Source organism: Ceratotherium simum, chromosome 26, assembly GCF_057802395.1.
Source record: "Ceratotherium simum simum isolate JZ-2026a chromosome 26, ASM5780239v1, whole genome shotgun sequence".
NCBI classification, from domain to species: Eukaryota; Metazoa; Chordata; class Mammalia; order Perissodactyla; family Rhinocerotidae; genus Ceratotherium; species Ceratotherium simum.
Genome location: NC_141925.1, coordinates 674,745 through 698,653, shown reverse-complemented (window position 1 = coordinate 698,653; position 23,909 = coordinate 674,745). Strand labels below are relative to the sequence as shown.

The following is a 23,909-nucleotide window of genomic DNA, read 5'->3' as shown; positions in this document are numbered from 1 at the left end:
CAAAAGACACGTTCTAGTTGATTCAAGAAAAGTCATCTTCAGAAAACAGGGTCTGACATGGAGAAGACACGAGTGAAGTTTAATCAGAAAACCCAACTTCATGTCTTCTGTCAGGGGTGAACGCATCTCCAAATTGGGGGAGAGGAGGGGATCCGCATAATGGTCTAGCCATTTCCTGCCCCCACTTCCCGCCTTTGGCTGACAGCTCTGCCCTCTGACCTTTCATACCCACTGGCTGCCTGGGACCAGGAAGAAATGGTGGAGCCCTGAGAATTCGGGTCTGGGGTCACTGGCTTCCTCACTCGTGCCCCCTAGTCCCTCCAACACACGATGCCCACAAAGGTGGGCAATGCTTGGCACCTGCAGCAAGGCAGGACACAGGGTGCTAGGACCAGCGGGCCACCGCTGGGCTCGGGCAGGGGCAGGGCAGTGCGCACTGTCCTCAGAAGCAAAGTTCAGACAGAAGGAAGCCCCATGAGCAGTGGTCCCACACCAGCACCCTGGGTGCCCTGAGATCAGACTGCAGGGCCCAGGGGCCTCATCGGCTCTTCACCAGGACCCTGTAGAGCGAAAAACTGAGCACGGCAGCGACAGCAACCCCGACGGCCCCCAGGGTCACCCGCAGCCAGAAGGAGGTGGTGTGCAGCTCCCCGTGAGCCAGGTGTCTGCAGGAGAGATGGGCTGGCTGGAGACACCCTTGGGGTGCCGTCCAGGCACTTGCTGCTGTCCCCCCCGCATCCCCTCTCGGAAAGTCATGGAGCCCCAGAGAGCTGCTCCTAGTCAGTGTCCAGCACAGCGGAACTCCAGGCCCTGGAGGGCCCCGCCCGGGCATCAGCAAAGGACCAAGGCCCACCCTGCAACCCCGACCGACTCCGGTCCTGCCACGAAACTGTCCCACTCTCCTGGTGACAGGACATCAGTGCCCCAGGACAGGGATAGGCCTCCCACCACAGGGGCTGAGGTGCTGGTACCCACGGGAAAGTGGCCATGGTGGCGAGCCGGGTGAAGATGGCCGAGCTGGGTTCAGCTGGGCCTGCGCAGGAGAAAGGGGTGGGGGCAGGCAGCCGGTGCCGGCGGCAGAACTCAGCCGGGGCCAGGCCAGGCGGCGAGATGCTTTCGGGCAGGTCGGCCTTAGAGGAGACGAAGAGGCAAGGCGTCTGCCCGTCCATGTAGTGGCGCTGTGGGGAGAGGACCACGTGAAGGTGCTGTCGTGGGGCAGCCATGGCAAGGGGGCAGGTGGACCCCCAGGGCAGGCTGGGCCTTGCCTTGTAGACGCTGGCACAGAGCGCAAAGGATGCGGGATCGCTGCCGCTGAACATCAAGCAGGCAACATCGCAGGTGGCATCGGGTGCGGTGGCCAGCAGGCTGTCTGCGTCCACCTCGCACAGCTGGACAGAGGGTGGCCTCAGGGTGGGGCACGGGGCTCGGTCCCCCAGGGCTGCGCCGGGACAGCTCCCGCCAGCATGCACTGGGATCTACTGTGGGCACACCCGGCACTCACTATCAGGTACTTCTCCTGCCCGTGGACTTGCACCGTGTCGATGACGCAGGTGGTGGGTTCCTCGGGGGCCTCCCCAGTGTCCTGGTGCTGAGGAGGGAGGTACCTGAAGCTCGCTGGCCCTGACGTTCCCCAGAGCCCCTGCCCCTGGAGGCCCCAGGTAGGAGCTGGGTCCCCTCGCCCAGCACAGGTGGACACTCACTCCCAGGCCGCGGCCGAGGAAGGCCTGCAGGAAGGCTGACTTGCCCACTCCGCAGGCCCCCACCACCTTGCACAGGAGTACGTTTCTCTGCGTCTGTCCCTTCTCCTGGTCCAGCTTCTTCTCACGGGTGACTGTGGGCAGAGAGCGAAGATGAGGGCAGGTGAGGGGCTGCTGGGAGGCGCTAGGCTGGGGTCCAGCATGAAGGCAGGCAGGCACCCACCTGTGATGGCGTGGGCCTGAGAGTCCTGCTCGCAGAGGATGGGATAGCCCAGGTAGCCCAGGAGCTCGAGACAGCGCCGAACATCCAAGTAGGTCACCAGGCTGGGGGCAAGAAGGGTGGCGTCACGGCGGGGCAGGGCAGGCACGGTGGGTGGTGGTGCAGTGGGCGGGGGCTGTGCTTACGTCCATTGGCAGAGGTACCCGTGCAGGGGCAGCCGGCCAGCCTTGGTGCGGACACCACGTGGGAGCTGGGGGCCCCATGGGGCAGCCGGGAACACGCTGAAGAGGCTCTGCAGCTCCGCAGGCGAGAGGGCACCATCGCGGTCCTGTGGGAAGACAGGCCGCAATGACGTGTGCTGGGGGAGTGGGGGGGACACACAGGGGCACAGCACCCTCACCTGGTCGTGCTTCTCAAACATTCTCTGCACAAACTGGTAGCCAAAGTGGTTGAGCTCTGTGCTGCAGCCAGGGGGCACGTGGAGCCTGTAGGGGCCGCGGGGGGCTGTCGGGTTCCCAGGGGAGCCTGGTGCCCACCATGCTCCACACGCCTTCTGCATGTTGCCCTGCCCGTCTGTGCGGTCAGACCCTCCCTGTGGGACCAGGCAGGCCCTGCATTCCCACCCCCCGCCCAGCGCCCGTTGGCAAAGCAGGCAGGTGTGTGGTGGCAGCCGAGGGGCCATGTGCTCGTGTGCATCTCAGGCTGCCCACCCCCTGCACAGGCCGTCCTGACAGGCCCCCAGTCCCACCCAACCCAGCCTCTGCCCAGAGCAAGGGCTCCAACCCCACCCCAAGCCAGACGTCCCAAGGGCCCCCAGGCCTAACACTGAGAAGACGGTGAGCCCTGAGCCCCACCAGCACTCACGGCGGGTAGAGGTAGTCATCCGTCAGCTCGAGTGTGTTGCCGTAGCCAAAACGCCGCAGGACGGTCCACGTGGTCTCATGGCGGCCACGTTGCACGAACAGCGTGTTCAAGAAGAGAAAGCCTGTTCAAGAAGGGACAGAGAAGGGGGTAGCACCAGGCACAGCTGGGCCCTTCCACACACCTGGGGGACAGGCAGCGCACACGGCCTCACCATCCAGGGTCAGTTGGTCGTCCTGCACGCCTCCCGCCACGTTCTTGCACACCACCATCTTCACATCCTCCAGGGCCTGCGGGGCCAGGGGGTGCCCGAAGCAGGATTTCTGCCTCCGAGAGAAAGTCACCGTTAGTCAGCCAGCCAACGCAGCAACTGCTTTGGTTGTTAACAACCATGCCCAGCTGTTAAGGGCAGCCAAGGTGTGGAGCATGGCTGCAGCCCGAGAAGGGTGGGCACGACCAGGAGCCGGAGGGGCCGCACCTGGAAAGCATTGAGCTCCTCGTCACTGAGCGCCTGGTCCAGATCCTGGTCCGAGAGCCTGAAGATGCGCGTGAGGGCCTGGATGCATGGGGGCCTCAGCTGCAGGGACAGCTAGTTTAGCATGTGTCCCCTACTGCTCCCACCCGCTCCCCCTGCCCAACCACACCTGATGCCTACCTGCTTGGCCTCGGGGTCGTAGAGCGGTGCTGTGGGGTGCAGCACGGCCTTCTGTGCATAGTAGAACAGCTCCGAGATGTTCCTCAGGTTCTTGGCAGAACACTGGGAGACGCGGGAACAGACTCAGACAGGTGCCTGATGGCAGGAAACTCCAAGGAGCCCCGAGGAAGACAAAGGCACAGGGGGTCAACAGCCCCCGCTCCCGAGAAGCAGCCTTCAATGAGATAGCTGGCCTGTCTTGAGCTCCCAGGGCCACCAGCGCATGAACACCTGCTGCATGGCCTTGCCTCTGAGCTCTACCCCACCCCGCCCCTTCTCCACCTCAGTGCCCCACCCAGCCCGCCCACCCTCACCTCCACACAGGTCTCGATCTCAGGGAACTGGCTCATGATGGGCAGCACGGCCTCCATGGAGCTCCCCGGCCGGAGGTCTGACTTGTTGCCCACCAAGATGATGGGGACCCTGAGGGAGAAGCCCACAGTCACCAGGGATGGGGAGCTGGCAGATCCCAGCCCCCCTGGGCCTGTGCATTACCTGGGCTTCTCAGTCCCCCCATTCACCAGTGGGATCCATTTGGTTCGGATCTGAAAGGCAAGGCTTGGCTGTGAAAAAACAGGCCTGCCTGACCCTCGGCTCCCACCTGGAACTCATGCCTGGCTCGAAGAGACACAGGAGGTCAAGGCCCCCTGAGGGCCAAAGTTATGACCACTGGGAATGAAGCCAGTGGGACAGAGCAGCCGACAGGACCTCAACTGATCCTAGCAGATCCCAAACATCCCCAAAGGGCCAGGGGTCGGCAGCCCCTTCATACGCCTAACGTGGTTCAGATTTGTGGCCATTTATGCTCTCTGCAGAGAGGCAGGGTCACAGCGGCTCACTGGGGCAGCTGTGAGGGTCCTGGCCACAGGCCCCCCGCACCCGGGGTGGCTCCATGAGGCTCCCCAAAACACTCGTTAGAGATGGGGCTGGCCAGGGTGCGAGTTGCCCAGAGCCCAAGTCAGCTGGGTGGGCCTGGGGTCTGTGCAGAAGACGGGCCAATGACTGAGCTGGGCGCCGGCAGGAGGAAGCAGGGACGGATGGGGAGCTCTCTCCCTCACCTTCTCGATGGTGGCCTCCTCAGACACATCATACACCACACACACCACGTTCGCCTGTGGACAAAGGAGCGTGGCATCGCGTGACCAGAGGCCTCCTGCTCCACCCCGCCCCCAGTGCTCACAGGCTCATCGGGCACGGCTCAGAGGCCTGGGAAGCCCACCCCTCCCCGGTACCCCTCCAGCTGGGCTCCCCCGCCACGTCACACCGGGACTGGCGGTCAGCTGCTCAAACCTTAGACAAGCCCTTTCCTGCCCACTTCCACTGCAGACACCAGGCTCCAGCACTGCAGCTCCAGCCAGTGACTCCCCTGGAGGACCCAGGACAGAAATAGCCACCCCCTTCACTCCCATGTCACTGTGGGCAGAGGGGGTGATGAGGACACCAGCACAAACCGCAATGATGGCAAGAAAGCTGCCCCTAAGGAGCTGGGGCCTGTCCCCCTTCCCAGTGGTGCCCAGGTTGCGGTAGAGGCGACAGGGGCAGCTCCCCCCACCCCGAGCTCGGTTCAGGCACACGCTCCCAGTAACAGATGGACAAAGGCCTGCGCAGCTTGCAGCTCTGATCATGGCCCCACTGAGGCCCAGAGGCCCAGGGCACTGGACTGGACTATGGGGCACAGGGCTCTTTGAAGGGCCCACTGCAGGGTCCACCAGAACAGTGAACGCTCGGCATGGAGAGCCATGGGGCAGGCCAGCCACACAGACAGGAGGAACTGATGGTCCCTTTTCTCCCCAGCTCCCAGCACGGTGTGTCACGGGAAACCCAACAACTCTCAGTGCACAGAGGTCATAGCAGAATTATCTAGGCTGAGGACGCCCTGAGCACCTTAATCCAATCACTCAGGGAGCCAAGCCGAGCAGGCCGAGGCAGCAGCCCACTCCCAGGGCCTGAGCGTGGGGCCGTGCCTGGCACCCGCTTCCTGAGCCCTCAGAACATACTGTACCTTGAGAATCTCATCTTGCAGTTCCTCAACCGTCTGTTCAGCTTCTGGACCAAGGAAGAGACCTCACTGCAGACCTGCCCGCAATGCCCGCTCCTGGGCAGAACGGTGGGGCGGGGGGCTCTACCTGAGTAATCGACGATGTGGGTAGGAACCCTCTCTGGGGTGACATCTGCGGGGATGGTGATCTCTTCTGCCCGGGGAGGGACCTGGTGCAGACCAGGCCATGAGGGCAGCCCGGGACGGAGGGAGGTCGTCCCTGGGGCGGCCCCGAGAACCCGCGGGGCCTCAGTTCCTCCCAGGCGCCGTCCGCCGCCCTTACCTCCTCGGGGAACTCCTCGCCCACCAGCGACAGGATCAGCGACGTCTTCCCCACCTGGGCTGCGCGGGGCGGCGGGGTCAGCGTGGCAGTTCAAGGTCGCGGTGCCCCTGCCCGCCCCAGACAGGCCCGGCCCTGACCCCTACCATGACCCCAGCGGCCCCAAGACCCCCCGCCCTGACCCCGACCCCAGCGGCCCCAAGACCTCCGCCCTCACTCCGACCCCGGCGGCCTCAAGACCCCTCGTTCTGACCTCGACCCCGGCGGCCCCAAGACCCCCGCCACAGCCGCCGGGCGCCTACCCTCGCCCAACAGCAGGATGCGCACGTCCCGCTTCATGGCGCCGCCGGAGCTGCAGCCCGATCCCGGCCCGCCTCTCCCAAGCCGGCACTTCCGGCCCCCGCCGTGCGGCCGCACTAGCGAGCCGAGCGGGCCAGAGCGGCCGGGCTACGCGGCGGCGCCACCGCGCGGGAGCACCGGGCACTGCAGACGCCGCGCGGGTGGGGGGGGCGGGCCTTGCCGGAGGGGGCGGGGTCTGCCCCGGTGCCGCCCCGCCCCCGCAGCTCCGCGCGTGGCGCTGACCCACCCACTCAGAGCAGGGCAGCCCCTGCAGGTGGACAGGTGCTGCCAGGGCATGGTCCTTGGGAGGGAGCAGGAGGTCTGGGAGTTGGGCAGAGGCTGAGCTCAGGCCAGGCGGGAGGGCCAGGCCCAGAGCAGCAGGGCCTGGAGTGACCAGCCAACAATGCAATTGTGAAAATTAATAAAAGGAAACTTCATTTAAAGTGGAGTCTGGAGGCCAGAAGGCAGGAAGATGGTTGATTACAGACCCCACAGAAAGAAGTGTCAACAGGAAAGAATCTCAATCACAGGAAGAAATGTACCGTTGCATCCCAACAGAAATCCACGACCCCAGCAGCTCAGCCACTGAGAAGCCATCACAACCCGAACTCCTGCTTTACTCCAGTGGACTTTCCTTCAAAACAACCCCTCCCAATTTCCTCCTTTTTCTCTATAAAATAACATTTCTCTCCATTGTTTGTCGGACTTGCCATGGCATGCCGGTCCCAAACTGCTATTCTTTGGTTTTTCCCAAATAAACTCATTTTGCTGGTAAAATAACAGGCTATCTTTAAGGCTAACACAATGCCCACATTTATTTGAACTGTACAAGGTAGAGACATAGAAAAGCCCTCAGGTAAAGAGCCAATGAGCACTTTACGTATGCTCAAGGTCCTGACAATTCACACACCGCCCTGAGCCCACCGAGCCCTCCTGGCCCCGCGTGAAGCCCTCGGCCAACACAGCTTCTTGGCCAAGCACCCAAGTTGACCAGCAGGGCGCACCTGACCCCGCGGTCCTCACTGCGCTCAGTGGCTGGTGACCTCCCACACCAAGATCTCATTGTGGGCCGCCGTGAAGAGCAGCCGGGCGGACGGGGTGAACCTGCAGAGCTGCACCGAGTCGACGTGGCCAGCGAAGTCCTGCGTGGCCCCTGAGGCACAGTCCACCAGCCTCAGCACATGCTCTGCGGGCAGACGGCATGGGGGTGGGCCCGGGCGGTGGAGCATCGCACATGCCCTGGCCCCGTCTGTGCAGCTCCAGGGCCCAAGGGCCCCCCAACCCACCCTACCTCTGTCTCCAGCTGGGCGCTAGCGCCGCATGGGGGAACCTGGGTGGAAAGGCCCATGTCCTCCATGCCCCAGGGCTCGCTGCAGCAGGACCGGGGCATCACAGCCGAAGGCGGGGCCGCCAGCACTGGGGCGTTTCACACATGGGGCCTGCGAGGCCCCAAGCTGGGCAGCCGAGTGCCTCTGTTCAGGCCCTGGGTACTGGGTGCTGCACTTGGCCCCACACCCCTCATCTTCTGACCCTGTGACCCCCTGGGGCAGGTGTCCTCACCCCAATTCAGGGACAAGGAACCCAGGGCACGGAGGTGCGGGGCATGTCTCAGTGTGGGGGCACAGGTGAGCTCACTTGGCCCCACTCAAGACAGGCCTGAGTCCATACCCAGCAGTACTCACCAGCAAAGCCAACGGCCACAAGGCGGGCCCCAGGGGACAGGCTCAGGGACACAGCAAAGAAAGGCAACGGGATCTTCTCCACCACCTGTGGGCAGTAACCGTGAGGCCCTGGGCAGGGGCTCCCACAGTCCCATGACCCTCCCCTCCCCAGCCCCGGGTCCCTGGCTCCGGGCACCACGTGGGCGGGGTGCACATGCCTGCTTCTGGCGGAGGCTGTAGAAGACCACGTCCCGGTGCACACCAAGGCCCGCACACACCAGCAGCGCTCCGTCCCAGGGGCAGAAAGCAGCGAGGGACGGTGGTGGGCAGCCGGGAGACTGTGGAGGGGCACAGCATGCTGTGGTGGGGTGGCCAGGCACCATCCCCGCCCGCGCTGCCACCGAGGACTCTTACCTCCATGAGGGCAGGTGCCGGGAAGCTCAGCCAGTCCACGAGCTCACAGCGGTCCCGCAGCCAGTCGGAGGCCCAGACACTGACCCGCTGATCCCCACTGACGGCCAGCCACAGGTCCGTGCCCTCCACTCCGAAGTCTCCATACTGGGGGTAAGAGGCAGTGGGTGCCTCCTGCCCCGCCCTGCCCAATCTGCCTTCCCTTGCCGCCCCCCCGCCAGGCCACACCCTGCTGGCTCATGAGGCCACTTCACCTCTTTGCTCGTTGTCTGGATGGCGGAGATCGGGGCTCCCCGGTGGTCACTCAGTACACGCAAGGTCATCCCCGTGCAGGGGCGGCTCACGGCCACAAGCCCATCCTTATCTCCAGAGAGGATGGTCTGACCTGGGCCAGGCAGGGGCCATGCTGTTACCCTGTGATGCACCAGCCCCCAGCCCAAATGTGTGACCTGGGCGAGGCAGGGGCCCCACCGTCATGGTGAGCCCTCGCCCCTCACCGTCAGCAGAGAAGGCTATGGCCGTCAGCGCAGCTGCACAGGGGCGCATCTTGAGGTCCATCGAGGTTCGAGAGATGCTGAAGACACGCAGCGTGCCATCACTGTAGCCCGCCACCACCTGTTGCTGGTCTGGGCGTCCACAGGACGGGGGGCTCCAAGCCAGGCAGAGGCAGCTCTGGGGACCCACGCAGGGAAACATCAGCACTCCCCTAGGGAAGGGACAGGGGCCTGCCCCAAGGCCGCAGACAGACTCCGAGGCTGGAGGAGCTGCCAGAGCCCTTCCCCGGACAGGAAGGGCCGGGACTCGGTCTTCCCTTGCAGGCGCCTCCCAAGTACCTGGTTGAGAACCTGGAACTGGATGACCAGCTCCATGCTGACCAAGGACCACACCCTCACGCTCCCGTCGTCACCACACGTGGCACAGTAGGACTCGCTGGGGCTGAAGACCACCTCGTTCACCTGCAGGGAGCCAGCCAGCCCCACCTGAGGCCACATGGTCCTCGGCGGAGAGGGGACACAGGGGGCCGGTCTTTCTGACAAGAGCATCCCCCTCAAGCCCACCTGGCCCCAGCCACCTCTACATGATGTAAAGGAATCGTCCTCACTGCCCTCCTGAGTGTCCCCACACTATACCCAGGTGGCATCTGAATCACAAGAAGCCCACTGGTCAGTTGAACTTGACTGTCCACTTGGTGAGGTACCACAGAAGTAACCGTTCTGGCAGAACCTAAAGCACAGTGACATGCCTGTACGTCCCTAGAGGGCTGCAGACCGAGGTAAAGGAAGCCGTTTCCAGGCCCCAGCTGGTGGTGGGCGTGGTTTCTCCTGACACCGTGGGGCCCGTATGGAGGGAGAAAGCTGACGTGTGATTACTGAGAAGCAGGATTTTTGGTGCAGGATAAAGGAGATAGAGATGCCTTACACCAACGAGGTGAAATAAAACGGCCTAGTCCTGAATCTGAATTTCAAGTGTTAAGTGTGAGCTCATGATGCATATTATCTTAAAAAACAGTAATTTAGCTCTGTTTGGCTGAGAAGCGATGGGCCCCTCTGGGACTCAGGCCATGACCTCCGAGTCCATTTCCCACTGGAGGAGCCCGGGGCTCTGGGAAGAAACAGCCGAGTCTGGTCCCAGGCAGAGCCGCAGAGGCAGAGGCTGGAACACCTGTCCTTCCATGAGAGAGAAGTCACCAGTGACCACCAGCTAGGTCAAGGGCTCAGGACCCAAGTGCTCATCCTAGTGGATGGACAGACACAACTGTCCCCTCTGTTGCATGGAACGGGATTCAGCAATAAAAGAAGTGAAGCACTGACACGTCACAGTGCCGATGACCAGAGGACATCGTGCTCAGTGAGAGAAGCTGGACAGAAGGGACCACGTGGTGTGCGCTTCCACTTCTGCGGAACGTCCACAACAGGCAAATCCACAGACAGGCAGTGAGTGGCTGTCAGGGGCCAGGGAGGGGAAAGGGGGGGCGAGTGCTAACGGGTATGGTGTTTCCTTTTAGGATGATGAAAATGCTCTAAAATTGATTGGTGGTGATAGTTGTACAACTTTGTGACTAGATCAAAAATGAGTGACATATGACATGTGAATTACACTTCAACATAAAGCCGTTACCAAGAGAACAGAAAAAGTATGTAATGCTCACCCATCTCACACCTGATTTCCTTCATGACTGCCATTATCTCCAAACAAAATACAGATTTAAAAAAAAGATCCGGGAGCCAACTCAAAGGACCTACCCCCGGCCAAGGATGGGACCACAAGCATCAAGAGAAAAATGACCATGGGGGACCCGGACCCGCACGTGTCCGTCCACCAGCTCTTAAAGACACTCAGAAACTGAGCTCCTCGGTCGCTGTTGGTGGATGCTGGGACCGGGTCCCACAGGGAGCATGAGCCACCCTGCACCCCTGTTCCGGCTCCACGCTCGAGAGCTCACAAGGCCGTTTCTCTCCCAAGGGAACAAAGCAATCAGACTCTCCCTCCTGTGAGCCCCAGTGGAGTGATGGGGCATTCCAGACGAGGGAATCACTGAGACAGCTCACCCAGGAGGAGGGGACATAGGGACTGACCGGCCCTGACCAGGCCCTGGCTGGGCCTCCAGACCTCTCAGACCCCAGCGAACACAGGAGCAGAGAGGCAGGTCCAACCCCGATCGTGGGAGAATCCAGAAGGAATGACCTGGTTTCTGAGAAGTAAATTACAAGGGAAAAAAGCGGCAAAGAAAAGAAGGACCAGCAGACCGTGAGGCCACAGGGCTGCTGTGAGCGGGCACCACGTGGACTCCACGTCAACAAGGGAGGAGCGTGTGGTTCTAGGCGCGTGGAGTTCTTGTCCTGAGAACCCCTGAAACGTTCACCCATGAACTGACCTGACAGCTGGGCTTGGACCCGGAACCGGGGGCGGGCGGGGACGCAGGGGAGCGCACGCGGCCTTGCTGCCCTGACTCTGTCTGGGCTGGAAACCCCCTCAGATGTCAGCAGCGAGCCAGTGGCGTGGCGGCCTCACCTTGCTGCTGTGGCCACTGACGAGGCGGGTGCTGGTGCCTTCAGCCCAACTGACGTACCAGAGCGTGCCTGCCGCGGTGCCCACCACACCCATGTCCGTGCTGTCATGGAAGACCGCGCCCACGATGGCCCCGTCCAGGGTCAGCTCGCGCTCCATGAACACGGAGCTAGACCTGGGAGTGGGGACAGCGAGTTGCAAGGGTGGTGGCAGCGAGAGCCCAGGTAGCCCGGTGCTCCTGGGGCACATCCCTGTCCTCGCCTGTGGTCTGCAGGTCCCTGGCCTCGCCCAAGCATGTTCCCACAGAGAGCAGGCCCGGCTGGCGACGGAGTGCCGGCCTGCGGCCCAGGTCAAGGACACGGCTACCAGGCATGTCGACAGATGCAGCAGCTCACCCAGCGCCCGAGCCCTTGCGCCTCAGCTCCGGCACGGCCCCCACGGCCCACAGACGCAGCCGCCTGGTGCTGCTGCCGCTGACCAGCTGCGCGCCCGAGCACAGCAGCACTCCTAGGAGGCAGGAGGTGGTGTGAGCTCCCGAGGTGCCCAGGACTCCAGACAGGGCCCCAGGGAGAGGCCGACCCCTCAGCTGTCGGGGGCCATGGGGGCTCTGTCAGGCACTCACCGATCTCACCGTCGTCTGCCTCCCAGGCCAGGAAGCAGCGGCTGGCATGCGTGTCCCAGACGCAGACCTGGCCAGTGCTGGAGCCACAGTAGAGCAGGGGCGCGGCCCCGTAGCAGAGCGAGGTCAGCTCACCCACCCCCACCTCCTCGGGGATGCGCTCTCGGTGCGCCTGAAGAGACATGAGGACAGCGTGGGTCAGCGACATCCTGGGGCCCAGCCAGACCCCTCCCTCCAAAACTGAACCCTGGCACCTGGAGGCTGATGTCAGCCCCGTGCCGCTGCAGGAGCCACAGGGTTACAGCACCCTGGCCCACGCAGGCCAGCTCTCCGGTGTGCCAGGGGTTGAAGGCCACGCCGTGCACCGGCTCTGGGAGGCGCGTGGAGGACAGGAGCTCGCAGGAAGACATGCTCCACAGGGCCAGGGTGCAGTCGCCATAGTCCCCTGCAGGAGACACAGGGTGGCCACGTCAGCTCTCAGGGGTCCCAGGATTGGCAGGGGAGTCTGGAGGCCACTGTCCTCTCCCCGCCCACCACCGCTCCTGCTGACCCAGTGTGACGAGGAGCCCATCATCCGGTGAGAAAGCCAAGGCTCGCACGGCAGTGTCGTGGTGAGAAACAAGCTGCCGGCAGGAGCCCCCAGACACATCCCAGATGCAGATCTGGCAGTGGGAGGCAGTGCTGCTGCGGCCTGAGGCAGAGGCCAGGACCTGGTGGGCAGGGGGGTGGGCGGTCAGCTGGGAGGGCACCGAGGTCCATGGGCCACCTGGCTCTGGGTGGAACAGCATCCCCTGCACTGCTCTGGAGGGGAGAGCCGGCCGAGGCCCTCAAGGAGCCAGGCTCCCCATGCACCGTGGCGCCGAGGCATGCAGGGTAGGAAGCAGGGGGGCACCTGGGCGTCGTGGCTGAGGGCCAGTGTGGAGATCTCCTCGGGGTGGCCGAGCCAGTGCTGCTGGGCACCAGAGTGCAGGTCTTCCACCACCACCAGGCAGCCACACGCATAAGCGAAGAAGCCTGTAGGCAGGGAGAGCGCCCCTGAGCCTATCAGCTTTGGCCCAGGATGTGTCCTCCCCGTCAGCTTCCAGAGCCAAGAGGGCTGACGCTAAGCCCACCCAGAAAACTCCGGCCCAGAGGAGGCTGGAGCACCAGGCAGTGTCACCAGAACATGCCCCACCCCTCAGCCAGCGCCCCTCCTGCCCTGTAGCCCACACCACCCATGACGTAGGTGCTCCTCTGCCCTTCCTGGATCCTGGCCTCGGAGTGGACAGAGCTGGGCCCCGCTGGGGTGGGCTGTGGGCCCTACCTGTGTCTGGCCTCCAGACCACGTTGGCTCGCCCGTTTCCGCTGTAGCCCACGACGGCCTTCAGGCGCAGCCATTCGCCACTGGCAGGGGGGAAGGAGACGCTCTGCGAGGAAGTGGACCCAGGACGCTGGTGCGCCACACAGCACCCACCCACCCCACCAGCTCAGGCTCTGCCCCGTCAGGCCGGGGCCTGAGACGCAGCCACGGGAGGTGCACGCTCCCAGAGGAGACAAAGGGCAGGAGCCTGGGCCTTGAAGGCTGCACACAATAGGCCAGCCAGGACGGAGCCAGGGAGCAGACAGGGATGCTGGAGGGAGACGTGTGGGAGGTACCTGGAGCACAGGGAGGCAGGGCGGCAGGACAGGGCATGGGGAGGAGGTGGGAGGAAGCCAGGAACGTGGGATGGACAGAGTGGGCTCAGCAAGACACTGCCCGGGTCCTGTCTGGGTGTCCGTGGGATAGCGAGAGCCTTAACCAGCCCAGCCAGAGTGTGGGGTGCAGGGTGAAGGGGGGCTCATGGGTGACTGCCGTCGGCTTTGGGAGCAGCCCCAGGGAGACCCGGGGTACCATGTACTGGGGAGAAAGTGTGCTCCCAAAAACCGCAGACCATGCCTCCCCACCCCTGGGCCCCCAGGGTATCTGCCTGTGGCAGGGCTGTGAGGACCCCCATCTGGCCTACCTTGGCCAGCGGGGAGGCCTTGCAACATGCCGTGAAGGGCTTGTAGGAGTCCGGGTAGGTGGCAGGCCGGGCTCTGGTTCTCCTGGTGCTCTGGGCATCTGCAGGGAGGAGGGGGAGGCCACTGGACATCAAACCCATCAGAGACCCCTCCCCACACACAGTCCTACTGCCCTGGCTGCATGGGAGCAGTGCCTGACCTGGTCAGAACTTGGGGTCAGACAGTCGAGATCAGAGGGCACAAATGAGCCGCATCCCACCGCCCACCTCAGGCTCGTCCACTCACCCTGCAAGTGACCATACCCTGCCTCACGGGTGACTCTCGGTCTCTCAGGGACAGGGGGGCCGCCCTCAGGCCATCTAGAGTCCACGGGGTGCCTGCAACTGGGCCCTGGCTGGATCACGAGTGTCCCCAGCCCACCCTGCCACCCCTCCCCTGCTTACTAGGCTGGCCACAGGGATGGGGAGGCACGCCGAGGCCCCAGGAGTCAACTGCAGCCCCCCAGGCCCCGTCTGTGGCCCCGTCAGCCTCCTTCAGCAGCACAGCTGAGGCTGAGGCCTGGCGGAGCCCCTTGGGGCCGTGGCTCTCCTCAGAGGGTCTTTCGTCATCTGACACACAGAAAGTGCCTGGGGAGGTGGGGGGCCGTGAGAGGAGGGAGGGAGCCCCCCACACCCCTGCCCCTCCCCATAGGCCTGGAACCAGGAAACACACCAAGATGGGAGCGGACGCACGTGCCTGCCCAGGCCCTCCCAGGACCCCCGCCCTCACCATCACCACCCTCTGGAGGCCCGACACAGGCGCCCAGCCAGGGCGGGGCTGTCTGGGATGGCACGGGCACCTGCCGCCGGGGGAGCCCATCGGCTCCGGACACTGTGTCCTCCGGCTGCCTCGCACCTGGGCCTGAGGATGGAAGGAGCCAAGTTGTGCTCGGGGCCTGAGAACGGCAGAGCACACAGGGGGAGGCGTGCCCAGCCCCCGATCCCCACCCCAGCTCTGCACTGGGACCCCCAGGAAACGAAGCAGCTGCAGTGCCAGACCAGATGTCACCACCAAGCCTGCCAGTGTGGCGGGACCACTCACCAGCCTCACAGGTCGGGGGTCCCCCAGGCGAGCCTTGGATGCTGTAAAGGCAACGAGAGAGGGTGTCGGGTGGGGAGGGTGCAGCAGGAGCACTGACAGACACAGGTCAAGGGCAGGTACTTGCCTTCCTGGGGGCGACCTCTCAGGGGAGACCAAGATGTCCCAGAGGAAGATGGCGTCCCCCACGCTGAGGAGCTGCTGCTGGTTAGGGGTGAAGGCCACGGCCTGCACAGGCTCCGAGTGGCCAATGTACATCTGGGGACAGTGAGTGTCACATGTGGAGACTCCTGAAGTGTGGCCAGGGACGCCATTGTCCTCCCAGCACTCAGGGCCAGCCGTGAATCCCCACGCCCAGCAGACCGGGGCCGGAGCCAGGCTCTTGTGCGGTGTTAAGCCCCACGGGCACAGGGGAAGCTTGGGGATCTCCTCCGCCCGCCCTCCCCCCGCCCACAGCACACACCTGGCAGCCGGGGCTGGCTCGCGTCAAGTAGTCCCACACCTTGATGGCCCGGTCAGCGGCCGTCAGCAGGAAGCGGCCATCCCCGCTGAGAGCAAGGGAAGGGCAGGCCGCGGGGTGGACACTGGACAGCTGCAGGAGAGGGGGGAGGGGAGCACACAGGACCCCGGACGGGGGAAGCTGCCCTTCTCAGAAAATGCCACCTCTCGGGAACAGCATGCGGCCACCCCTCCTCAAGGCAGTGTGGGTACCCAGGCCAGAGCCGGAAGGGAGGGGGAGGCCAAACTGCTGGCCGCAACCCTGGGCTCACCTCCCGGACCGTGCGCCCTGACGTGGCGTCCAGCACCACAACCACGTTGGACGACATGGACACCAGCAGGTGGCTGGGCGGTGCAGGCCCGAAGCAGACAGCCACGGCTGAGTCCAGGCGGCTGCTGGCGAGGCCCAGGGCGCTGACATCAACCTGCAGAAGCTGGGGGAGAGCAAGGGGCCATCGGCCATGACCTCTGGCCAGAGCTCACACCCCTAGAGCCAGGGCACAGGAGGCGGGCAGCCTCAGGTACCTACCCAGCACCCGGCCCTCCGGGCCCCCACAACTTACACGTCCTCTGTGCCTGAGTGAGGGCAGCAGGGCTGGGGTCCTCCCTGGAATAAGCATGGCCTCCCACCTGCCCCCTCGAGACCCCGGCATTCCAGGCCAGGCCAAGAAGAGCCCCTGCCCGCTCCCTGCCCCGGTCGAACCAGGGGAGTCACGCAGCAGTCAGAGTCAGGGGTGTTGACAGGGTCTGCCAACCAGGCTGGCACGGCCTCACCCACACTGGACACACAGAAGGTTCCAGCTGACTTACCTTGTCCAGTGAGGCTGTGTCCATGATGGTCACCGTGTACTTGGACGGGCCCACAAAGGCCAGCAGGTAGCTGTCCCTGCTGACCGCCAGGGCATTGGGGCTCGGGTGGGCATCCTGGCACACCACATTAGCTGCCGGCAGCAGGGGGGCAGGTGGTCAGCTGGGTGGGGAGGGGGTGCCTGGAGCAGACATAGGTTGGGACCCAAACCTGCCCCCAACTGCAAGAAACCCCAGCCCAGGATGGGCAGATCCCACACCAGCAGCCCACAGAGCCTGGGGACCGGGTACCGCCAGGAGAGCTGGAGGTTCTCCTGGGCCAGGAGCGACCACCTGGTCAGTCCACGTTACGGTGGCCATGGGAGGAGGCAGATGCCCTTGGGTGGGCTGTCCCCCACCTGCTGGCCTGGTACTCAGACCGTCTGCCTCCTCCTGGGGCAGGGCAAGCACAAACCCTCACCGACCTTGAGTTTTAGGGGGCTGGTGAATCCTAAAACCACACTTGCTCTGGGGCATCTAAGCCACAGAAGGCAGCTTACCACTATCATCTGTGGGTGCTAGGCAAGCCCCAGCCCCACAGGGACCTGATGAGGGGATGGTCAAGAGGCCACTGGGGCTGGGCGTGGGGGCCTGACCTGCCACACGCAGGAGACGGCACCGGGCGGCAGCGCAGTGGTACTGGGCCAGGGTGCCCTGAGAGCAGGAGCTGAACAGGAGGCTCCCGTCAGGGCTGGCAGCCAAGCCGATGACAGCTCCTCGGTGACACCTGCACCACACGGGGACGCCCACTGCCTTGACCCTGAGCTGCACCATCTCAGACTTCCCACAGCTGGGCCTGGCAGAATCTCCAAAGGGCAGTGGAGGGCAGGGGCTTCCGTTGTATGGCCCTCCCCCACCCTGCCTGGCCACCCACACTCTCCAGGGGAACCCACAAACCACCCAAGCTTCCACCGTGGACATCTGTGGGGCCACGGGCCGGCTAGGCACCCCACCTGTGCTCCACCAGGACCTCGGTGGCCTCCAGGCTGAAGGAGCGGACGGCCCCACCACTGAAGCCACAGAAGAAGGTTGGCTGTGTGGGGTGGAAGGCGATGGTGCACGGGGCCTCCTCGGGCGACGTGAAGTCATACAGCTGGAGGGTGGGGGCCACGTGAGGGCAGGCAGGGTTAAGGGCTACTAACGGGCCACAGAGCCTGACAGCCATCTCTCCAGGTGGCCTGAAGCCTTGGGCCCCAAACATAGGCAGAGAGACCAAGGGCCTCACAGGCACGCCCTCCGACCCCACACCCGGCTAGGCTCCGCCCACAGGGCCTCAGTGTGGCCTGCGGCCCTCCAGTCCCTCTCTCCCGGCCAGCTCCTCTCCAGTGGCACCCCACCTGCTGCAGGGTCACCAGGTCCCAGACCCGGACGGTGTGGTCCTGGGACACAGTGGCCAGCTGCTCCTGGCTGCACTTGGTGGCAAGGGCCAGCACCGGAGCAGTGTGGGAGCGCACCAGCACGTGGTACTCCCGGGACAGGACGTCCAGGAAGCCGAGGTGGCCCGAGGAGGTGGTGGACAGCACACGGAGGCCATCGGGGCTGACGCGGACAGAGCTGATGGGGCCCTCGTGCTCTGCAGGCAGGGCGGTCGGTGACCTCCCAGGCCTGAAGTGGGGTGTGGGCTGGGCACCAGGGCCAACCTAGGCAGGCTGGCCGTATCCAGGCTGCACCTCTTTCCTGGCCCTCCCAGGACATGAACCCTTTACCCAGAGCCCCATCTCCCTGTAGTGTGGGACAGGCAGCTCCCCCACGACCACCCCCTCCTGGGCTCAGCAATGGTGGACCCCCAGGCCCGGGACACAGCCCCTTAGAGCCCCTTGACTGCTGTCCAGCCCAAGGATGGCCCAGGGACATGACCCTCCTGTGGCGGCCCCACCTGCCTCCAGGAGCACAGAGGAGAAGTCCAGGGGCCACAGGCGCAGGTAGCCATCCTCAGAGCCTACAGCGCACATGGTCTGGGAGACACTGAGGCTGCTGATGGCGATGCCAGGGCCTGAGGGGCAGGCAGTGTCAGCCCAAAGCATCAGGGCTGCTGCCCCCATGCAGCAGGGGACCCACCTACCCGAGCTGAAGGTCTGCTTCTGTGGGAGGGGGCCGCTGGGGGTCTGCATGGGCAGGAGGCGGCGAGCGTGGCGCACAGCCATGCGCTGGTAGTCGACCTCCAGAATGTGGCCACTGCGGCCGCACACGTAGCTGCCAGAGGAACTGACAGGTGAGGGCCAAGGGGGCAGGCGGGAGCAGGGCCCACCTGGTTAGGGGAGGGAGAGCAGGGCTCACAGCGTGCAGCCGTCCTGGTCCTGCCCGAAGGCCAGGTCAGTGAACTCCAGTGCGTGGTACTCCCCCAGGTCCACGGGGCAGGAGCGCAGCCCCCCATGTCGCAGCCGCCACAGCCGCACACTGCCCTGCCCGCACGACACCATCCTGCAAGGGTACGTGAGGGTGAGCCTCGCCGGACCCCAGCAGGAGACCCGACCCCCGCGGGAGACCCGACGCTGTGGACAGGGAGGAGGGACAGGACTGGTGTGGGAGGGCCAGCATCCCGGCACCTTGGGTGGGTGGGCGGGCAGCCTCGTCACCTGGTTTCATCAAAAAAGGCAACCTCGAATCCCTGGATGTCCACGTCAGTGTGCACCTTTGCGAGAACGACCGCCTTGCCACCTCGCCCCACCTGGTCTGTGCCCCACGCCACCACCACCTGCAACAAGCCCGCGCTGAGCGCACCCGGCCTGCCCGCACACCTGCCCGGCCTCCACCAGGCCTCGGCTCTTCCTCCTACAGAAACCAGTGCGAGTGCCCGGCTGGTGAGGGCGTAGGGAAATTGGCCCCCATGGCCCAGAGGAGCCCACACATGCCTCCTCGAGTGTCTGCAGAACCAAACTAGACACGAACTCCCACGCAGAGCTAAGGCCCCGGGGTGAAACACCGGCTCTTCACATATGCCTGACCTCAGAAAAGCTGACATGTACGGCACGGCTGTCTCACGGCTACAGGACACACCACCCAACAGGGTGAGGCCAGTCACTTCAACGCTGGCTCCCTCCGTGAGGACTCGTGTGAAACACAAGATCCTCCGTAGGGCTCGGGCTTTGGACTCTGCCTGCACCCTGGGACGAGCACCCCACCTCCCCAGCCCGGCCATTACCGTCCTCCCGTGGCGGTCCTTGCCGGTGCCGCAGAGCAGTGCCCCGCTGTCAGAGAAGCTGCAGGTGAGAGGAGGCGGTCAGCGTCACGGGGCTGACCCCCACACCCCTCGGAGGCCCCGCACCCACCTGAGGGAGCAGATGGTGTGGACGGGGCTCCGGAAGAGAGACAGGCAGCCCCCGGTCTGGAAGTCCCAGAGGCGCAGCATGCTGGGGGGCCGCGCCTGGGCCGAGGCCAGCAGCGAGCTGCTCCCGTCCAGTGCCAGGGCAGAGACCTGGGGAGGTGGCAGGTTGAGGGGGACGTGCAGACTGTAGGCGCGAGCCACCCCTGGCTGGCGGCGCCCACCTTCTCCGTGTGGCCGAGGAAGAAGCGCTGCTCCCGGGACTCAATGTTCAGGACAACGATGACTGCATGGCAGGGGTACACGACGGCAGCCCCGTCCTTGGTCCACAGGGCCTGTGCACAGGGGCCAGAGGCTGAGGTCACGGACTGGTTGGCCTCATCCCCCCCAGCACACCCCTCCCCATGTCACACACACAAGTCACGGAAAGAAGAGAGAAAACACAGACACATGTGAACACGTGTACACACAGAATCTCTTCTATACCCTGTCCACAACACGAGAAACTGGGATTCGGCACACGAAAGACCAGAGGGCCCCCAAAGACTTGGAGTCTGAGTCCAGGAGTGCCTGACAAGCCTCTGACTGCCCCTCACCACAGGGACCCACAATCGCACCCACGCCGGCCCATGTGGCAGGTCGGGATCACGCCTGGACAACACGCATCAAAGCCGTCAAGAGCGAGTGGGGCTCTGGAGTGGAAGCTCGAGCGCTCAGACCAGCACTAACCAGCCAACGCCCACGGAGAACAAGGGGAGGCCTGTGCGGGAGGCACCGAGGAAGAGCCCAGGAGCCGCGTGCAGACATGGGCAGGGCTGGGCGTCCACAGGGGGTGAGGGACCTGACACCCTGAGGGAGCTGAGACATCCACGCAGCCACCTCAGGGGGACACAGGGTCCTCCCACTGTCCCCTCTGTGTATCTGACACTTGTACAACCCCACAAGAGCATGGGACCCCTCACCCATTTGGTGCTGTGGCCCCCAAAGCCGATGACCCCCTTGAGCCTCAGGATGGGATCTGGGAGGAAGCTCTGAAACAGACAAACTCCCAGTGAGACCCCAGGAGGGAGGCCCCTGTCACCCCAGGGCTCCCCCACCCCGGACTCCTGCCTCCCGAGAAAGCCACGTGCTCCTGGGTGGCTACTGCCCACTGCTTTGTGGCAGGAAGCCAGGATTCTGGTCGCAGTGCCAGACCCTCCAGGGACCCTGGGTCCTGCCCCTGCCTGGAGCCCGGAGCCCCGACACCACCTGAGGCTGGGAGTGGGGAGCAGGGCCACAGCCTCTCCTTACTCTTTGTTGAAAACGATTCTTGCCCAAAGCTGCCTCCTGCCCGCTCTGCTTTCTGCAGGGAGGCTGGATGAGAAAAGACCATCAGAGCCCATCTGCCCCACGCACAGCTCATGGCGGGCACCAGCTCAACAGCTCCCTACCCACGTCTCATCCAGGCCCCACCCACCTCAATGGCATGGCCCACCCCCTCTTCCTCAGGACAGGCGCTCACCTCGTGCAGGGCCACATCCTCGGGGGCCACAGGCACCACAGCCAACTCATGGGCAGACACATGAATGCTGCTGCCAGTTGCATGCTTGTCAGTGGCCTGCTCCCAGGCTGAGGGCTCTTGGCTCTGGCCACTGGGGCCACCCACACTGGAGATCTCTGAGTGCTCACAGAACAGGCTGACCTCTGGAAGGGGCCTGGGTGCTGAAGGAATTCGGCAGGACTGCACGGGGACAAGTGGCCATCAGCATCCTGGGGCCATGATCTCCAGCCCCATCTCCAGGGGCACAGGGTCACTCACAGCTGTGGGGCCAAGCATCTGGACCACGGGGGACACGCTGTCCTGTGTGGGCTTGCTGAAGGTTGCCAGGTGAGAGAGAAGCCGTGGCACATGCCCCGGGAAGCCTGCAGTGGAGCAGAGTGCCGAGAGGCCTGGGGGGACGTGACCACAAGACATTGGACAAGGGGTGGTAAGGGGCAGCTGTGGCCCCTGGCCTCACCCGCTCTGCAGGGGAGAAGCCACATGGACAGCTGCAGCCCACCCTTCCACCCTGGGCCCTGACGCCCCCTCCCAGCTGGAATGCGTGAGGCCGGGAGGTCCCCTGCACACAACCCCCTACGCAACTCTGGGACCTCGAGACGACCTCTAGGCTAGCCCCAGCTCCTGCACGCACCACACCGCCAGGTTCACCTCCCCAGATGCAGCATCAGGTGCCCCCCTCCCACTGAACTCCCAGCACCCTGCAGGCCTGAACCCAGGGTCCCACTGACCCCACAGGCCCACCTGCCTCAGGAGGGACACAGCTCTTCTGAACCGGCTTGGAGAGTGCTTTTGAGCTGTAGCTTGGAAACCTTGGTGGGGCGGAGGGAGTCAGATCCAGGGGCCACCCTGCTCTCCCTCCACCCAGCCTCCCACGGAATAGGCAGAGCTGCTCACCGGATGTGGATGTAGCGGTCATGCCAGCTCTCCCCCTTCGACACTGGGAACGCCATTTCTCGTGGCATGGGAGTGACAGGCAGTTTTGCCCGCCGGGCCTCCGTGGCGGTGACAGCTACAAAGAGCAGAGTGGCTGTAGACCAAGGGAAGCCTGTCCAGCTCCCTCTCCAAGCCCAGGCAAGACTCAACACCAGGTGCCACCAGGGTATTGCCAGACCCACCAGCCCAACCAGCACCTCCCCCCACAGGTGCCTCGGGAGGTGGGGGGCTCAAAGATGGCATGGCGCGGGCGTTTTCATCAAGTGTCAGGGACGTAGGACCCTCCCGGGCTGAGGACCTGGGGGAAGGAGGGAGTGGAGGCCAACACGCAGGGAATGGGAGCACACTGCAGGCTGAGCACAGGGTGTAGGGCACGGCCCTCACCGGGGTCAAAGCATAGGTCGCTGGTATAGAGGCTCCTGACCAGCAGGTTGGCACACAGCCTGACGCCCTTGAGGTGGCCGTAGCGCCGGTTCAGGTAGACCAGGAGGATGTCGTGCAGGTCGAGCTGCAGGCAGGTCCAGCGGGCACCAGTGGGGGGCACACCTGCCAGGTCTGCGGGCCGTGAGCCAAGGTCAGTGCTGACCCTCTCATCAGCCGGCCCGCAGCACTGTCTTTGGCGTGCCCCCACTCCCACAGCCACAACCACTTGTCCCCCCACAAGGTGTCCCCTCAGGCCATGAAGGAGCCAGGCTGCGCTGCCCACCTGCCCCTCAGCCTGCACCACCTCCCTCTCTGCTCTCAGGCTGCCTCTCTTGGAACAGCCGTGTCCCATTCATGCCCTATCTCCATGTCACCTTTCTTGGATGTTCCGGCCTCACAGATAAAGGGGAACTGAAGCCATGTGACTGTGGACTTGAACTCCTTGAAGAGGTTTGACAAGGACACGCGGATGACCTGGCTGTCCTGCAGGGACAGCGCACAGCAATGAGGCAAGGAGAGGGGGTAGCAGGAGCGCAGGGCCCCCACGTGCAGTCCCCCACTCCTGAGCTCCGCACCTCCGTGGACACGTCCAGGTGGATGACGAAGTGCTTAGGGGGCAGGGGCCGGAAGAGCACATACAGGTATCGTCCTGTCAGCCCCAGGGACTGGGTGCTGGTTTTGGGGAGCTGGATGTAATTGCCGGCAGAGACAGAACCCCGGACCCGATACACGGTGCACTTCAAGGTCTTGTCCTGGAGAGAAAGACGGGAGCCAGCGTCCCCCAAAGACCCAGGGAGCGCCGGGAGGGCATCACCCGCCGGACCCTCAGGTGGTGCCGCCACGTCCCCGGGGAGGAGGGGCCCCCAGCTCCTGCTGCCGGCCCTGGGCCCACTCACCGTCACGGTGGCCACGTCGCCCTCCTTGGCGGACCGCTTCCACTCGTCCACCTTGAAGTGTCTGAAGACGTTGAGGAATGGGTGCTGCCATGCTGGGAGACACGCAGCCATGAGAACCTGCCCCCAGGTGCCAGACCCGGTGTGGGGCCTCGAGACCCTCCCGGGAGGAGAGCAGGAGCTGGGTCTGCGCGCTCCCGGCAGTGACAGCAGCCACAGCGCAGGGACCGGGCCCGGGGTAAGTCTCAGCACCAACCCTCCCGCGGACCCGGGCGGCGCGGGCGCTGCGACCCGGCGCTGGACCTCACACTCCGCACCCTCACCCCGGACCCCAGCCCGCCGCGCGCCGCTACCTCGCGCCATGGCGCCGCCACTCGCGCTTCCCGCCTTGGCCGCCACGCCCCACGCAGGGCACGCAGCGCGCGCCTAGCAACCGCCGCCTGGCAACCCGTGCCACTTCCGCCGCCACGGCGACGCCGGGCCACGTGACCGCGAGGCGGGACACACCCCCTCGGGTCTACAGCCTTCCGGGGCGCCCCAAGACCCTGCCCAGCCTGCTCCGGTCACCCCTTCCGCCGTCGCGCCCCAGCCCGTGCGGCCACTCCCCAGCCGAGACCCTGGGGGGCGC

At 64.6% G+C, this 23,909-nt stretch overlaps 2 protein-coding genes across 8 annotated transcripts; both read right to left on the bottom strand.

Annotated features, from left to right (window-relative positions):
• Nucleotides 1-51: 51 nt before the first annotated feature.
• On the bottom strand, nucleotides 52-6,180 carry RHOT2 (ras homolog family member T2). Of its 4 annotated transcripts, XM_087449310.1 has the most exons (19): nucleotides 6,093-6,179; nucleotides 5,794-5,852; nucleotides 5,599-5,680; nucleotides 5,475-5,518; nucleotides 4,531-4,584; nucleotides 3,968-4,017; nucleotides 3,787-3,895; nucleotides 3,434-3,535; nucleotides 3,257-3,355; nucleotides 2,993-3,101; nucleotides 2,782-2,902; nucleotides 2,318-2,402; nucleotides 2,103-2,245; nucleotides 1,921-2,021; nucleotides 1,701-1,831; nucleotides 1,502-1,588; nucleotides 1,266-1,388; nucleotides 976-1,178; nucleotides 52-665 (listed from the first exon to the last, which is right to left on the bottom strand). In XM_087449310.1, the coding sequence occupies exons 1-19, from the start codon at nucleotides 6,127-6,129 to the stop codon at nucleotides 539-541; spliced, it is 1,866 nt and encodes a 621-aa protein (XP_087305436.1). In that variant the 5' UTR covers nucleotides 6,130-6,179; the 3' UTR covers nucleotides 52-538. The 4 variants fall into 4 exon arrangements, with proteins under 4 accessions (XP_087305436.1, XP_087305435.1, XP_087305437.1 ...); XM_087449309.1 differs by having other exon boundaries at nucleotides 52-1,178; nucleotides 6,093-6,180; XM_087449311.1 differs by having other exon boundaries at nucleotides 52-1,178; nucleotides 5,475-5,680; nucleotides 5,794-5,847; nucleotides 6,093-6,139.
• Nucleotides 6,181-6,928: 748 nt separating this feature from the next.
• On the bottom strand, nucleotides 6,929-23,672 carry WDR90 (WD repeat domain 90). Of its 4 annotated transcripts, XM_087449307.1 has the most exons (43): nucleotides 23,635-23,672; nucleotides 23,285-23,376; nucleotides 22,964-23,140; nucleotides 22,763-22,871; nucleotides 22,350-22,520; nucleotides 21,927-22,041; nucleotides 21,774-21,841; nucleotides 21,291-21,421; nucleotides 20,994-21,212; nucleotides 20,783-20,845; nucleotides 20,455-20,523; nucleotides 19,717-19,827; nucleotides 19,500-19,645; nucleotides 19,373-19,430; nucleotides 18,807-18,925; nucleotides 18,508-18,651; nucleotides 18,293-18,423; nucleotides 18,107-18,223; nucleotides 17,568-17,803; nucleotides 17,184-17,323; nucleotides 16,827-16,957; nucleotides 16,195-16,325; nucleotides 15,657-15,818; nucleotides 15,350-15,478; nucleotides 15,014-15,144; nucleotides 14,890-14,930; nucleotides 14,578-14,709; nucleotides 14,253-14,435; nucleotides 13,812-13,909; nucleotides 13,133-13,235; nucleotides 12,722-12,843; nucleotides 12,380-12,539; nucleotides 12,084-12,274; nucleotides 11,833-12,001; nucleotides 11,606-11,717; nucleotides 11,214-11,385; nucleotides 9,035-9,157; nucleotides 8,699-8,873; nucleotides 8,456-8,586; nucleotides 8,205-8,348; nucleotides 8,009-8,128; nucleotides 7,812-7,896; nucleotides 6,929-7,315 (listed from the first exon to the last, which is right to left on the bottom strand). In XM_087449307.1, exons 1-43 carry the CDS (start codon nucleotides 23,642-23,644, stop codon nucleotides 7,158-7,160), a joined length of 5,529 nt encoding a protein of 1,842 aa, XP_087305433.1. In that variant the 5' UTR covers nucleotides 23,645-23,672; the 3' UTR covers nucleotides 6,929-7,157. The 4 variants fall into 4 exon arrangements, 3 of the variants coding, with proteins under 3 accessions (XP_087305433.1, XP_087305432.1, XP_087305434.1); XM_087449306.1 differs by lacking the exon at nucleotides 23,635-23,672 and having other exon boundaries at nucleotides 18,107-18,423; nucleotides 18,807-19,430; nucleotides 23,285-23,556; XR_015556464.1 differs by lacking the exons at nucleotides 6,929-7,315; nucleotides 7,812-7,896; nucleotides 8,009-8,128; ... (2 more) ...; nucleotides 8,699-8,873; nucleotides 23,635-23,672 and having other exon boundaries at nucleotides 9,095-9,157; nucleotides 11,077-11,385; nucleotides 18,107-18,423; nucleotides 18,807-19,430; nucleotides 23,285-23,562.
• Between the last annotated feature and the right edge of the window lie 237 nt (nucleotides 23,673-23,909).